Here is a 16422-nt window from a genome sequence, read left to right on the forward strand (position 1 = left end):
ACTGGTTTTAATGAAGCAGGAAGTTTGGCTGAGAATGGGGACTACAGGGCAGCTGGATTACAGGACAATAACAGTGAGAAATGCATATTTATGGACTTCTATAAGCACAGATTATTGATTTAGTGCAGCTTAATGGATCTGACATTTTTTAGATTTTCTTCAGTTATCTTATAGAATGATTTTTCAATTCTTGCATGAGTTTCAAAAGCTTTTTTCCTATGATTTGTAATGCCTGTTAAATGGTCAAAGGATTATGTTTGTTTAGATATATATGAAATGTTTATATTCTTTTGGCAAGTAGCAGTTCAGATTTTTTAAAGCCTGCGTCTGCAAGTGAAGGCAGTGGATGTGAAATGAGCCAACAGTAAAACTCGGGCAGTTGGTAACTAGACACTGTTGACAGGTCATTTATCTGCTATCACAAAACCCATCAGTTTGATCAGTGGGGACTTTCTTCTAAGTGGGAAACTTATTTGTAGGCATAACCATTTCTCCAACAAACCTTAATTTGGTGCATTCTTAAGGTCAGATTGCATTCAACCTGAGCCCACTGCTTTTACCTAAAGTTACAACATGGCAGCCCCCATCTCTGTCCCAGCAGAACAGAGAACAGACAAGAGAAAACTCAGCAAGAGCAGAGACACCCTGCTGTCTGGCCAGTTGAGGAGCCATCCCTGCATGGAGCCCAGGGCATGCTGGGAATATCTCTTTGGAATCTGAGCTTCCCAGCCCACTGTTCTGTTAGTGAAATGTCCTTTAGTTAGGTCAATTTCCCGACCCAACTAATAAAATCTGCAGGTCTAAGTCTGGAAATAATTTTGTCATGAGGATGTAAGTATGGTTTTTGAATTTGATAGATTTAATTTAAATGCATGTTAGAATAACATAGGGGATTCTCTGAAAATTTGGGATAAAAGCTGTAAATTTCATCTGTTTGGTCCCATCTGAGTGTCCATCAGGACTACCCAGAGGAAGCAAGACCGTTCTGTCTGGCAGTGTTGAGGAAGGACCGTGTGTCCACTGACCAGGAGGGTGACCCAGTGCTCCAGGACAGACGTCAGCAAACTGAAGTCCTTCATCTGGATCTTTCCTTTCTTGGGAAACTTATTTTTAAAGCAGCAGCCATTTCAGGGCCATGGGAGCCAAGGACTCCTTACAATAAAGTTTGTTCCTTCCAGGGCTAGAACGTTTTGTCGGTGACTTCTCATGTCTTAACATTGTGCTATTATGACATCATTGAAACTGAGTCAGGGTAAAGTCAAAACATTTAAATGGAAATATTTATTTCCTTCAAAAGGTAGCTTAGTTTACCCTCTCCAACTTTGAGAAGGAATATTAGGAGGTAGGGAGACGAGGTGAAACAACCATTTGACATTCGTTATAAATCCTAGGGAGTTGTAACAAAGCATCCTTGGTCCAGTTCCAGGTCACGAAACTTCACATCCCTTTTTCCACTCAGACAAGTCTTTGCCTTCACAGTGTTTCTTCCAGCCTTGCCTACGGAGGAAAGGGAAGCAAGAGCAACAGAAAGAAGCATGACAGTCCAAATATTCTTAGGTTCAAAAACCATAGACAGTTAACCAAAATCACCAGCAGTACCCCGGGCTTAGTTTCATTTGCTTCTGAGGTCCAAGGACTCTATCCTTTCGCCTTGTTAAGACTTTCCTCCCCCTGGTTTTCTCCTAGTCCCTGTTAGCCTCAGCAATAGGTAAACAACTTTTATGAGGATGGGTCATTTAGTTAAACACCCACATCTCTGAAAATGTGGTTCTTCAAGTGGGTGACCTGATTAGCAATGTTCACAAGAAATACAGCTGCAGAGACGACGGTGAGCAGCTAATCCGAGTCTCAGGCAGAATCTTGGGGAAGTTTCCCACCAAGTGATCCTGTAACTGATATGCTCATTTTTCTCTCACTGAGACCTGTTCTCTCCTCCCACCAAATGTCACCAGAGCCCTCCAAAATCTTATCCAAATTGAAAGCAAACAGAGGCTTTTTTTTTTTCCTTGTGTATTGACTTCATGGATGCTTTCCAGTTCACAGTAGAAAGCACCTCTTTCCCCACTGTTTGGAACCCCATAACCTGAAAAGCGATCGCAAATGACCATGACTCAATGCCATCTCTCCTCTTCCTCCCAATCCCCCTCCCCCCACATTCCCTGCACACCCACACTAACGGGCAAGGGTGTAGACAAGGCCATGTGACAGTCTTTGGACCACCCCGCAGAGGTGGGTTTGTCAGTGTCCGCTGACACTTCGGGTTTTCACCATATCAGCCTACGCCTCCCAAGGAAAGACGCTCACCAGTAGTTCATCCCTTCTGTCTCTTTAACAATTTTCTTGGCACAGATAATCGCATCTGTGAGGTCATCAGTGAGCAAGGCTGTGAGAAAGAGGGGGAGAGGGTTAGCTGAGACTTGGTTGTTTGAGGGGGGCTCCAAATCAGGTTTTCTTCACTCTTCTCACTGTTTTTTGGAACAGGAGGGCTGGAAAAACTATGAGCCATATTCTTATTTTTGTTATGCTTCTTCACAAATAAGGAATTTTTTGTTTCTAGATCATCCTCATTTTAAATTCCTTGAAGTTTTTAGGGGAATAGACGAGTCCTGCAGGGTTTTGGAAAATGTGTTTAGAGAAGACACAAGAGGCAAATGGTTTTTATGTGCAGAAGAAACACACAAGTAAGAGAGGACAGTCCAATGTTTTCTCTACTCAGGTTACTTTGACATGTAAGATCACTTTATAGGTCATTATTAACCTTTTGTCTATTGTAACTTTCCAGTTTGTGCATCAAAACATTTTTTGTCCAAGTTGTTTTTCATGTGCAGAAATTTTTAAGTTTTATGTCTTTGCCTTTATTTCTTTTTTTGTGACTGTCAGACATAAGGAACTTTTCAATTGAAAATGTCTTAATTGATATCAGCATTCTTTCCTGCTTGACGGGAAGTGGCCTCAAATACCTTCTCAACACAAACAGAGCAGAAAAGGCAAGTAAATAAAACAAGTCCAGCATCACTTCTGTTGCAGGTTGGGTTCTCTAGAAGCAGATGCTGAGCTGGGTTTTGGGTGCAAGGTATTTATTAGGGATCCATACCTGTGAAAGAAATGGGGCAGGAGCAAGACTGGGTGGCTGGAGGCGTCCACTGTGATGCAGGCCCATCAGAACCTCAGCCAACTGGGCCAGGAGCTTGGGAGTGAATATTGACCAACAGAGTTACCCAAGTTGGGCCCAAATGCCCGGGCTCACTCAGTCCCTGGGTGTGGGCTACCCCAGAAGAGCAGAACCTTGGGTGAGGCAGCTCTCTGCAGCTAAGGCAGATTTTGAAGGAGGTGCCAGGTAGACTGTCTGCAAGTCACACAAATACAGCTGGGACCAAACATCTTCCCTTTCAGGGAATCTGGGCAGGCAGTCCATCTCCATGCCAACCACAACCACCTGTCAAAGATGCAAAACTCAAACCGCTTAATGGCATTTCTATTTATCAATTAGGCAAAGATTTCTTAAGAATTGGGTAATGCTCAATGTCAGCAAGGGTGCAATGAGACAGGCACTCTTGAATACTTGCTGGTGGAAGCGTAATGGGGTCAACTTTTCAGAAAAGCACTTTAGCAGCACGTGTCAAGGCCCTTAAAGTGGTTCTTATGCTTTAACCCAGTAGTTTTTCTTTCTGGACTTATCCTAAGGAAATAATCATGAATCCAGACAAAGATTTATTTACCAAGTTGTTTACTGTAGCTTTATTCACATGAGGAAATTTGTTTCCAAATGGAAAAAATCTAATTGCCTCATAATTACAGATGTTCACATTAATAATAATACCTCCATATAATGACATAAGGAGCCATTTTAATCATGTTTTCACATGAACCTAATACTATTGGAAAATGCTCCCAATGTGAAGTTACCAATGTCTGCCTAGAACTCAACGGTCCAATATGGTAGCCATTAGCTACACGTTACCATTTAAATCTAAATTAATTAATACAGTTGGAGCGTCAGTTCTTCAGTTGCTCTTGCTATAACTGGATGGTCCAGATAGAGAACATTCCGTCATCACAGAAAATTCTATTGAACAGCACTGGTTTAGAGGAAAAAAAGATAGTCATAAATTCACCAGTATTTTCAGAAAGATTAGCTCTTAATTGTGGGATCACCAAGGCTTTTAAATCTTCACTGTATGTTTTCTAAAGCTTTTACAATAGAAATGCATTATTTTTATTAAAAGAGAAAAAATAACCAAAAAGAATAATGTTTGCCTAAAATATTTCTTTTTTTTTTTTTTTTTCTTTTCAGGAAGATTAGCCCTGAGCTAACATCTGTGCCCATCTTCCTCTACTTTATATGTAGGATGCCTGCCACAGCATGGCTTGATAAGCAGTGTGTAGGTCCATGCCCCAGATCTGAACTGGTGAACCCTGGGCCGCTGAAGTGGAATGTGGGAACTTAACCCCTGCGCCACCAGGCTGGCCCCTAAAATATTGCCTTTTAATGGATCATTATAATACCAAATTACTTTGTAAATTCAGTTGAAAAAGGAATTTTCCTTGAATATGGTGGTTTAGTTGTGAATTGGTTGCTTTCTCAAATAAGCTTAACTAGAACATAAAGGTAGTGACAGAGTTCTTTGAAGCAAATTCATTCTAAATGTGGTTTTCTAAAAAATTTAAAACAAATTCTATTAACTGGGAGAAAATTAATAAAAGATATGGTCTATAAGTAACAGCAAATTGAGGCAACGTATGCAAATTCACTAGTATTTGGTTTACAGTGAAAAATAAAGCTTTCTTAGCTTATAAAAGTCTATTGCCTTGTTTCTAGAGAGTTAAGTATTTAGAATAATAATAGCTATTACTAATAGCTAACTTTTATAGAAAACTTAGTCTATGTCAGGCACATGTCAAGTCTCCCCATGCATTATCTCCCTTTGTCTTCAGAACAACCATATGGGTGGGTACCATTATTATCCCTATAAGCTGAGGGCACACACTCAGTCAATGAGTAGGCATTCAAACCTAGGGCTTACATTCTGTTATCCTTGGCTACCTCCTTCCAACAGAGCCACATAAGCGAAGATTCACGCTTATGGAACACTATAGCTAATGGAGTTGATAAAAGTATAAATACTTCACTCGTTTTTCTAGTAATTGTTTATCTATTAGGAGATTACCCAAACCTAGGTGCTTGGTATCTGATACAGGTTCCAATTACTTAGAAACACTTTATTTTGTGTACATCAATACTTGAAAAGTGCTGAGGTGCTGTGGTTTGCGTTTGAGAGTGGTCAGGACCTGTTTCCTAGAAGTGGGTTCAGTGGGGTCTCCAGGGGCCAAAGGACGCAGATTATACATAGCAGGGAACAAACAGTATTCTGTTGTGCCGGGATTGGAGCCCGCCCAGGGCATGCGCAGGAAGAGCAAGGCTCGCATTGCGGGAGAGGCTCTTTGCTTGGCTGGAGATGCGGTGTAGAGACTCATGGGAGGATTAGGTGCTGCGGGTCCCGGTGCTGGAGACTGTTTAAGGTATCTCTCAGCTTCCCACTTTGTGACAGCATTCTGTTGCACAACTGAGATGTTTTGAAAGTGCTAATGGGACTGACTTTGAATTTGCTTCGGAAAATGTGTTAAGGGAGTTGGGGGCTGGGAAATAAAGAACCCGATGAAGGGCTGAGATGTGAAAACAGTGAAATCACCGCAGAGGGGCAGCAGAGGGGCAGAAATGAGTGAAGAGAGCGAGTCTCTATAAGGATCCATGCCAGTAATTGCTTCTGCTCAATTTACTTTAAATACACAATTGCCTCCAGTCAGAGATGAATGAGGAAAGGGTTATGTCGAACAGCGAAGCATTTTTCAACTGAATATTTTATTCTTCCTCATCCAACAACAGAAAATGGCAGCAATCGACACAGAAAGAACTACTTTTAAGTTAGTTCTACTTCAAAGTTTCTGTCTCTCCCCAGCATCCTCCTGCCTCCTGACTAAAATACCACTACCGTGTTCACAATTTGCATCTCTTCCCCTCTCTAAAGTGACAAGGGACAACTCAGATACCAGCCTGATATGAGAAACAGAGATTCATATAAGTGGACTAGACTAGATACAAGAGGCGATAATCTGCTTTTTCTTAAAAGTCTCTTATTTTGACAAGGACTATGCTGTTGGAGGAAAATAAAGATCGCTATTACATTGTCGTGTGTGTGTGTGTATATATACATAGATATGTCTGTATTTATATATCTAACACATATTCTGTCCAAACAGTTAGGGGAATGGAGGCAGTATAGGAACACGGTTTGGTTTGGGAGTGAGGAGACGGCGGGGCTCTGGGAAATGGGCATGAGGCGCGTCCATACTGTCCATATGTGAACTATCATGTACCTCGTAAACATACCCTAATGCTAACTCGTTTCCGGGTTCCCATGACAAATGTCCCTACTGCTATAATACATGGGACAGAATGACATTGTCGGTAATTAGAGGTTTTCTGGCCTGAGGCTGAGAGAGGCCAGTCATTGAGGGGTGATTAGGATATAAAAAACAGCATCCTGTTTTCTATTTTAAAGCTGTCCCTCAAACTCCCATGCTCTTTATGATGAGAAAACAGATATGAGCGTCCCTTTACCTCTAACCGTGAACCACCCAACATTTTAATTTCCTAGAATCCAAGATTGTCCTTCAGATATACAGTTGTCCCAGACTTCCTTAATGGGAACTAAATTGAACAGTATTAAATTAATAAACTGCATGTAAAGTCAAGCATGGCCGTGATGGAGTAACAAATTTTCTCTCCCCCTGTAAACAACCAGAAAACTAGACAAAATATATGAGAACATTATTTTCAGACATTAGGCAACAGGCAATGCAGGATCATGATCCTTGGGAGATAGAAACCAAATAAGGCGAGCCTTGTGATTGTCATGACATTCTGCCAAGAAGTACTTTCCAGACCAGGAGGGTAGAACCCAGGCAGGAGATGGCAATCTAAGTTGTAGAGAAGAGTACCAGAGAGGTAGGTGCCACCCAGAAGGAGAGCACCAGAAGTCTGCACACGGATTCCCCTGAGTCTTTGGCTGAAGGCTCAACTGGAGATGCAGAGGGTAAAACTCCGTGAGGCCAGTCAGAGAGCAGTCACCAGGGAGCCCACACAGGGCTGGGAGGCACTTGATTTTGGACTAGCCAGAGGAGAGAGACTTTGCTGAATCCTGGGACATTCAAAAGAGTCAAAGAGCCATGCCTTGGTAGTAGGACTAAACTAGTCCTACCATAAAGAATATTCTAGAACTTCCTGATCAGAATTAACTGCTTGTCAGGATGAAATTCAACAATCCTTAAAGGAAGTCAACATAATCCAGACACTCAACAAGGTAACATACCCTATGTGTAGTATCCAATAAAAAGTTATTACATGTACTAAGAGGCATGAAAATGGGACCCGCAATCAGGAGAAAGATCGGTCAATGGAAAGACCTGGAAATGACAGAGTTGATTGAATTAACAGACAAGAAATTTAAAGCAGTGCTTATAAATCTGCTTATTTATATCAAGGACTTACAGGAAAACATGAACAAAATGAGAGAAATGAAAGATATAAAACAGTTACTTAGCACTGAAAAGAATACAATATCTGTAATGAAACATTCCATTGATGAATTTAATAGACTAGGCACTTCAGAAAAAAGAGCCAAGAACTTGAAGATATAGCGATGGAAACTACTGGGGGGAAAAAACCCACAGAAAGGGAAAAAGCCTGAACAAAAATGAAGAGTTTCAGTGACCTGTGGGACAACATCAGATGATCTAACACGTGTCATTAGAGTCCTAGAAGGAGAAAACTTTAAAAGTATACACTCAGGGGTCCAAAATGTTCCTGAATATCAAACAAGATAAACGCTAAAAAACACACATCATGATCAAATTGCTGAAAAATGGTGATAGAGAGGAAATTGTAAAAGCAGCTAGAGGAACAAGGACACATTACATACAAGGAATGCGAGATAAGAAAATCAGTGATTTCTCATAATAAACAAGTCAAGCAGAAGATAACGGGATATCTTTAACGAGTTGATAGGAAAACATCTGTCAGCCTAGAATTTTATAGATAGAGAGAAAATATCCCTCAAAGAAGAAAATGAAATATAGACATTTTCAGATGCACAAAAGCCTCGAGAATGCTTGCCAGTAGACCTCCTCTCCAAAAAACATTGAAGGAAGTTCTTTAGGCTGAAAGAAAATGATATAACTTAACTGCCTGTCCAAATGAATCCACCACAGTAATAAAGAATGTCGGAAATGGTAAATATGTGGCAAATATAAAGAGACCCTTCTCCTCATTTAAGCATTTTATTTAAAAGATAATTGTTTAGAGTAAGAATAGTGAAAATGCATTGTGCATATACACACTGTGAGGTGTGTAACATGCATGTAATGTAGCACATGTGAAAATGCATTGCGAAGTGTGTAACATGTTGAAGTAAAATGCATGATAACATAGCACAAAGGTGGCATAGGGAAAATAGAAGCACACTGTTATAAAATTCATATATTCTGTGTGAAGTGATATAATGTCATTTGAAGGTAGAATGTGGTAAGACGATGCACATTGTGAACCCTGGAGTAACCACTGAAAATAAACAGAAGTGTAGTTAATGAGACAATGGAGGAAATAAAACAGAGAATATTGAGAAATATTTAATAAAACCAAAATAAAGGCAGGAAAAGTAAACCAAGAATAGATGGCACAAATAGAAAACAAATAACAAGATGGTGAATTTTAAAGTAACCATATCAATAATTACGTTAAATATAAGTGGTCTAAACCGAGGTTCAGCAAACTATGGCCCACCCTCTGCTTTTGTAAATAAAGTTTATTGTAACACAGCCACATCCATTTGTTTACATATTGTCCAGGGCTGCTTTTGTGCTATATAGAGAGTTGAATAGTTACAACAAAGACAGCTTATGGCCCACAAAGTCTAAAATATTTACTGTCTAGCCCTTTAAAAAAAAGTTTGCCAACTCCTGGTCTGGGCATTCCCATTGAAAAGCAGAGATTGTTGGACTAGATATAATAGCAATGCTTAACTATATGCTATCAATAAGAAAGTCACTATAAATATAAACATATAGATAGATTAAATGTAAAAAAATGGAAAGAAACATATCATGCTAAGAAAGCTGAGTGGTTACATACCATCAGACAAAGTAGATTTGGGGATAATAAATATTAGCAGAGTTAAGGAGGGACATTGACTCTAATGATAAAAGGGTAGATTCATCAAGGAAATATAACAGTCTATAGTGTGTATGCACCTAATAACAGAGCTGCAAAAACTGACAAAACTGAAAGGAGAAAGAGAGAAAATTATCATTATAGTTGGAAATTTCAGGATATCTTTCTCATTATTTGATAGAATAAGTAAGTAAATCAGTAAGGATACAATAGTCATGTATAGAACATCTGCCCACTAACTGTAGAATACACATTTTTCTTCAAATTTGCATTCACCACAATAAATCATATGCTGTATGATGATCATATAATGCATATCATAAGACAAAGTTCAAATAATTTTAAAGGTTTGGACCCACATAGACTATATTATCTGACTACAATAGAATTAATTTAGAAATCAACTATCAAAATTCATCCTGGAGTCATTCCTCAAGATCGTCCTGGGCATTTCCTTTGCCTCTCTCTTTTACTGAGTTTCTTGTTTCCTGGATCTGTGTCTCTCTTTCTTGATTCACTTTATACTTTTGGTGGAGCACCTTCTCCAAAAGTTTTGTGAGAAAGGATGCATGGAAAGCATGCTGCATATCTTTTCTTTGCCCCTGGAGATCCACTCTCCATGCTTATTCACCATGCTCTGTGCACGAAGAGGCCGATCCCCGTAGATGACCTCAGTGGACTTTCTTGTCCTCTTGCTGGTAGGGTTGAACTGACAGTGAGCAGCAGGAGACCGGAGGGAGGAAGGACAGTGAGATTGGGAGATATACCCTCCCAGTTTTGTTTTATGTGAAAGCTATGTCCCTTGGTGGAAGGTCACAGCTCCTACATGGTGGTCCTCCTCATGCAGACTCTCTTTATCTAGGTATGATTCACAGCTCCCAGTGCATTCCCCCTTGAGCCAGGAGGTGAAAATGGCCTGCTTATTATTTACTATCCCCTTGGTTTCCCTGCAGTATGAGCATGCTTTTGTAAGTAGGCCCTTCATTAAATTCTGAAATTATCCAATCTCAGTTGGCTATGTTTTCCAGTCAGAATTCTTTCTCACATATGAAGCAAAAATTTTAATAACTTGCTTGTCTAAAACTGTATGCATTCTGCACTCACAATGTATTGACAATTTGGCAGTGTAGAATTTTAGATTGGAAATAATTTTTCCTCAGGATTTTGAAGACATTGCTCCATTTCCTTCTAGCTTTCAGTGTTGCTGTTGAGAAGTCTGACGTTACTCTGATGGTCGATCTTCCGTATGGAACATTTTTTACTCTCTCCAAAGCCTGTAGTGTGTTTAGTGTATTTTGTCTGTCTTCAGGGTTCTGAAATTTCATAAGGATGTGCCCTAGTGTGAGTGTCTGTTGATCCTGGATTCTAGTCACGTGATGGACCTTGTAAATTGGAAACACGTGCCCTTCAGTTCTGGAAATGTTTTTAAAAGATTTCATCCGATCTATTGTTTCTCCTTTCTCCTGCTGAAACTTCTCTTATTTTCCTTCTCTTTTTTTTTCATCCTGCTTTTAGAGATTTCCTTAACGTTATTTTCCAACTAATCTATTGAGTTTTTCATTTCTGTTCTTATATTTTGAACTTCCAGGAGCTCTTTATTTTATTCTCTAAATGTTTATTTTGTTCTTTTTTAAAAGCATCATGTTCTTGTTTCATCAAGACAACATCTTATCTATCTGAAGATATTAATGATAGTTTTGTTTCATTTAAAGCTTTCATTTTTCTGCATAATCTCTGCTTCCAACAAGTTAATTTTATCTGTTTTTGTTTGTTTTTTGGTCTGTTTTTCACATCAGTGACACTTCTATGAAGTCTACCTGGTGATCCCTGGTTATCTGCACTAATTTAAGAAGGGAATACTAAAAAGCTGATTAGGAGTTCTGTACACAGAGGTGGGGATTTTCAACTGTGTATCTCACTGTAGGGAGGTCTAGCTAGTTTTGTTCACTGGGAGGTCCCACTCAAAATCTTTAGTTATTTCCTTTTTATCTGGCTGGATTCCCTGGAACAGAATCTTCTCTTCTGGAGAGTCTAGCTTGCCTGCCATCATTCCAGGATCTGAGTGGAGGAAGGTGACTGGGACTGCGGAAGCTTTAACTGAATCTCCCATGTCTTTAGTGTGGAGCTGTCACACTCAAAGATTGTTGCGGTCCCTCAGTTGAGAAACTTTCTGCTTACTCTGCCTAGAAGAGAAAGCTCCAGTATCCTGCCAGGGATGGGGAGGGGCAGTCAATAGATGAAGAGAGTCAGGAAGGGACTCTGATGGTCTAGCTGTGCCTTAATTGAACTTCCGGGTGATCCTCAATTTTCAACTTGCATTCACTCCAGTTTCCAGAAGTAGCTGGTGCTGCTGATTTCTGAGCCTTTTTGGGATTCTGTGGCTGCTTCTTGGCTGCCCACTGTCAGTTTAGGATTCAGATTTCTCTAATTGCTACATTAGTTACCATTTGTGCTCTTGCCTTCCAGCTTCTAACAATGCACATGTCCAATTTCCATGTTTAACTGGAAGACTCCATGGCAAGCTCTTAGGGCATGCTAATGAGATTAACCAGGGTGGAGAGGGGTTTAAAAAGTCACACCTGTAGGAAGATGAAGATACTGAATGTTTTAGCCTGGAACATAAAAAATTGAAGATGAGAAATATCTACTAATCATTTTCAAGCATTTAATAAGTTTCTATGTATAAAACAAAGGTAATTTGTTTTGAATGAATCCAGAAGGAAAAACCAGGATTAATGGAAGAAAGCTATAAGGAGATAGATTTTGGCCCAACAAAAGAATGTTCTAAATTAAGGATTGATCAGGCATTGGGTGATCTACCTCAAGGGGTAATGAGCATTCTGTAATAAGGTAGAGATAGGAACAATTTACTAGACAAATTAACGTATTGTTCAATCATTCATGCATTCAAACATAAGTACTGATTATCTTGTGTCAAAGAGAAATTAAAAGCTTATTTCCTGCTCTTAAGGAATTCGCCATAGAATGTTTTCTGACTCTGTCTTCACCCTTGCTCCTCGTTTCCTCCATTCATTTATTTAATGAATATTTATTGAGCTCCAACAATGGCCAGACACCAGGCTAAGCATTGAGGATTCATCAGTAACAAAACAGACAAAACTCCTGCCCTCATGGCGCTTACATTCTGGAGGAAGAACAAACAAGACAATCGTTTACTGAGCTCTGTCTTTCTGCTGTTGAGTATCTCTTGCACATTCTTCTCCATGTCCCCAGCCACGACCATCATTCAGGCCTTTTCCTCTCTCACTTCAACAACTGCAGTGGCACTTAAATGGTCTCTTCTCTAATCAATCTCACACCCTGCTGCAGATTGACCTTTCTGAAGCAATGCTTAATCAACTGACCTCTAATGATTTCCCACTGCAGGCAGAAATCAGTACACACTTCTCAGCCTGGCTTCCGAGGCTTCATGGTCAGGTGGTAGTCAACCTTTCCAACCACATGTCCTGTTATTCGTGCCCACGTCCCCTTTGTTCCAGATAAGCAATGTCTCACTACTCCCTGTCCATGCCCCACCTTCCCACATTCACTTCTTTGCTTCCGTTGCTCCTTTGACCTGAATGGCTCTTCTGAATATCCAAATATCATCTATATTCCAAGTCTTAGATAAAATGTTATCATGTTTACAAAACTTTCCACGACTTTCTCAATAAAACCTCTTTCCTCTGAAGCCCACAACAGTCAACCCACACCTGTTTATAGCCATTTATCCAACTTGAAATAGGTACATATTCTCCTCCCTAATACCACAATTCATGTCTGATGCTTTCTGCTAGCCTCAATTCTGTGCACGTATCTATTTCTTAAATGATTGAGGTAGAAGACTTAGAAGTAAGTTCTAGCTTAATTTCTGCTGTTTAAGAAATGTGTTTATTTGTCTCATTCAGTACAAAGAAGTATGAACTGCATCCTTTGAGTCAATTGCTTATGGAAAGCAGTTGGCAAACAGGTTTCTCCTTCTTATTGAACATATTCAATGTCTCCATGCATGAGACGTTTGTTCATCCCCCTGTTTTGTGGTGGCCTTCATCAAAACCATCCTAGAAGAAATAAGTCAGCTTTAGACAAGCGGGCCACAGGACCCTCAATGTCACTGTTGCATAATTGATTGGCCTGGTGTGGACCTACCTACACATCTGAACTCCAAATTTTAGTTAAAGCAAAAGATAAGAGGATATTCCATGATCAGAGTTCCTGCCTTTGTCACTGAGAATGAAACTTTTGGAGAATCACAACCGTACCTGAGCAGGCAACATGACAGTGGTTCTTGTCTTGCAGCTTCGCACTTCTGCACCACGTGAAACTGTTTATCTGAAAAATGCCATAGTCAGTGCTCCCATCCTCCAGGACAGTCTGAGCCGTTGTGTTGTAGTGGCTCTCGTAGTATGCCATGCAGATCCCTAGATGGAGAAAAAGCCGGAAATGCCAGTGAAGGAAATGCATTGTTTTCTCCAACCCTGCTCTTAGGGGAGAGTTCCCTTACATATGTTACAATGCTCTGCTCCCAACAAACCTTGGGAGGGTCAGAACAGGTAGCATACCCACAGGGCACATCACGGGCAGGGATGGTACACCTGAAGCTGCACACCCAGTCAGTGGCTGAGCCTTGACTAGACGAAAAGTCGGGTCCACTCCCTACAATGCCAGCAATGGAGGCATTGTTTCCTCCTTCTCTTGCTGGTGTCATTAGTACAGGACTCCAAGAGTGAGGACATGAGGGGCAGCGAGGAGGAGAGAAGCCCCAGAGAGCAACAGTTGAATAGCCAACAGCCATCCCTGGGGGGGTGGCACAGAGCATGGAAAAGCTGGGAACAAACGGAAGTGAGTGTGGATGGGGCCTCAGGAGAGAGATCAGGGTAGAAAGAGAATCAGAAGGGAGAACTCTCACAGTTTCCAAGGCTAAAGCCCCGGTAATTGTCCAGGCCAGCCCTCGAAAATATTTTTGCCAGTTTACAGCGAGTGTAGACTTTGGGCTCGGTGACTGCGACCAGGCAGCCAATCAGGGCCAAGATGCCGGCAGCCTTCATCCCCAGGCCCATTGGAGGCAGAACCTGTCAAAGATCCAGAGACCAGATCAGACAACTTTACTTCATCCTGAGTCCAGATTAAGTCTGTTCCCAATGAGAACTTCAAAACCCGCCAGCCACGGTTGCGGATGGCCCTGCCTAGATGTTTCCTGTCACTTTTAATCATTCAGAGCCAGCATCAGAGAAAAACAAAGTGCAGAGATTATGTAGTACAGGGAGGAATGAGGGCAGGTCTTTCCTTAATACTTTCTACGTGGTTACTTTCAAGTGAATGCTCTGTTCCTAGGATTAGGCGAGCAAAGAAATTAACCCTCCTTTATCTGCATCCAGATGGAAACCACAGAGGGCCATACGTTTCTAGGATTCCCATTTTAACTCTATGAACAGAAAAGAATAGAATACAAGGAGTTAAGCATTTCCTACATATGCTGAAACAGACACCCAGATTTCAGCTAGAGACGAAATATACGTGAGTGTGCATGGACAACTTTAAGATTTATTGTTTGGGGGTTTATCAAAGGGAGAAGATTTAGCATTTTATCTTTCTTCCATTCTCTTTTCTTGACACTTTTCCAAATGTGGGAGCATCGCTTCAAAAATATCAGTCATATCGCAAAGGCAATGTTTTTCTGGGCCATCACTGTTTCATGGGGCCTCCTACAAGTCTGGGGACGACTAACGAGCAAGAGGGGGATGGATGACAATGGGTCACAAGAGGAGGAAAGCATTGCTGGTGGGAGTAGAGAGGCCATAAAGAGACCCCCACTGAATTATTTAAAATGGGAGTAGGATCAAGAGTCCCATGACTTGTTGGCTACTGATTTTCCAGAAGCACTTCCTCTCTTGAAGTAGCATCTCTCCCAAATATAACAGCCTTGCTGGGATGGGGGTGGAGTGAAATTTCTGATAACTGTTCATGATACTGAAGCTCATATTCATACATATTTTCATCCAGTATTATTTTCTGCACCTGCCTAGAAATTTCTGTAGTTGTTGGTTTCTCCTCTTGGAGCTAGGTTCCCCAATTGAGAGGTGAGCCTAAAAACTGGGGTGAGTATTCAGCAAGACCAGAGGGAGAATCACTGGGGGCTTAAGGTAATGAAGCAAGAAAGTAAATACATGTCATATGGGGTACGTAGAATACATACCGGCCAATAGTAAGTGTTAGCAAACTAAGCCTGCTTTTGAAAGTTTCACTGGAACCTAGCTATGCCAATTCAGTAGTACAATTGTGTGTGGCTGCTATCACACTACAATGGTGAATTTGAGTGGTTGTGTTAGAGACCCTATAGGCCACAAAGCCTAAAATATTACCTGGCCCTTTACAAAAAAAGTCCCCCGCGTACAGCATAGAGCTATACCCTACCACTGTGCCTAGCACTGAGGAAGTTTAATATGCAGAGCTTATAGATTAAGTTGGTTTCCATCCCAGGCCTTAGAATCTTACTGGTCTCAAACAAATCAAAACCCACAGCAATGATAGCCCCAAGCGTAATGTTTTACATCCTTCATGCCAGGGGTTGCCAATGCTGGTTCATTGGGGCACATACCTTCATTAGAGTAATTTAGGTTTTATTAAAAAGGCAAATTCCTTGTGCCTGTCCCAGAGACATTGCTCAAGGTGATTCTGTAGAAGAAACACTGCCCTACTTACTCAGTCAGTGATTGGCAGCTCACACAAGCTTCCTGTATCCCGTGAAGTCATCTCTGATTCTTACAAGGCATAAGTGATAGGCGTCCTCAACCAAGAAGTTTTCTTTTAGAGTCTTTGAGAAAGAAGAATTCTTAACTCTTTTGTCTCCAACTGCGTAGAGATTCTAGAATTCCACCTCTTGGGAGTTAAGGCCATACTGGTCTGCACTCATGTTCTGAGGCAGGTGATAACGACATTTTGGCTCTTTCTACCTCTCCTTTTCCTACTCAACGGTCTCCTCACGACTCAACTCAGCCAAGGCCTCGCATCCAAGTGAGAGCTCTTGTCTACAGAAGCAGTCTCCAAACTTTATCACAAATTCCATCAATAAAGTTGAGCATGTCCCCCCAGTAGGTGTGTATTAAATTATAAACCACACTCATGTATTTCTGTACTAAAATGTTACATAAATTATAAACATACATAAACCTAAAATTTGAAAAGTATGATAGAGG

General features: G+C 40.8%; 1 protein-coding gene across 1 annotated transcript; it reads right to left on the minus strand.

The window, feature by feature from the left end:
- Positions 1-1253: 1253 nt before the first annotated feature.
- LOC100055156 (lysozyme-like protein 1) lies at positions 1254-16088 on the minus strand. The gene is made up of 5 exons (XM_001493792.5): positions 15929-16088; positions 14136-14298; positions 13489-13647; positions 2305-2383; positions 1254-1497 (listed from the first exon to the last, which is right to left on the minus strand). The coding sequence occupies exons 2-5, from the start codon at positions 14284-14286 to the stop codon at positions 1428-1430; spliced, it is 459 nt and encodes a 152-aa protein (XP_001493842.2). The 5' UTR covers positions 14287-14298; positions 15929-16088; the 3' UTR covers positions 1254-1427.
- Between the last annotated feature and the right edge of the window lie 334 nt (positions 16089-16422).

Source organism: Equus caballus, chromosome 29 (genome assembly GCF_041296265.1).
Source record: "Equus caballus isolate H_3958 breed thoroughbred chromosome 29, TB-T2T, whole genome shotgun sequence".
NCBI lineage: Eukaryota > Metazoa > Chordata > Mammalia > Perissodactyla > Equidae > Equus > Equus caballus.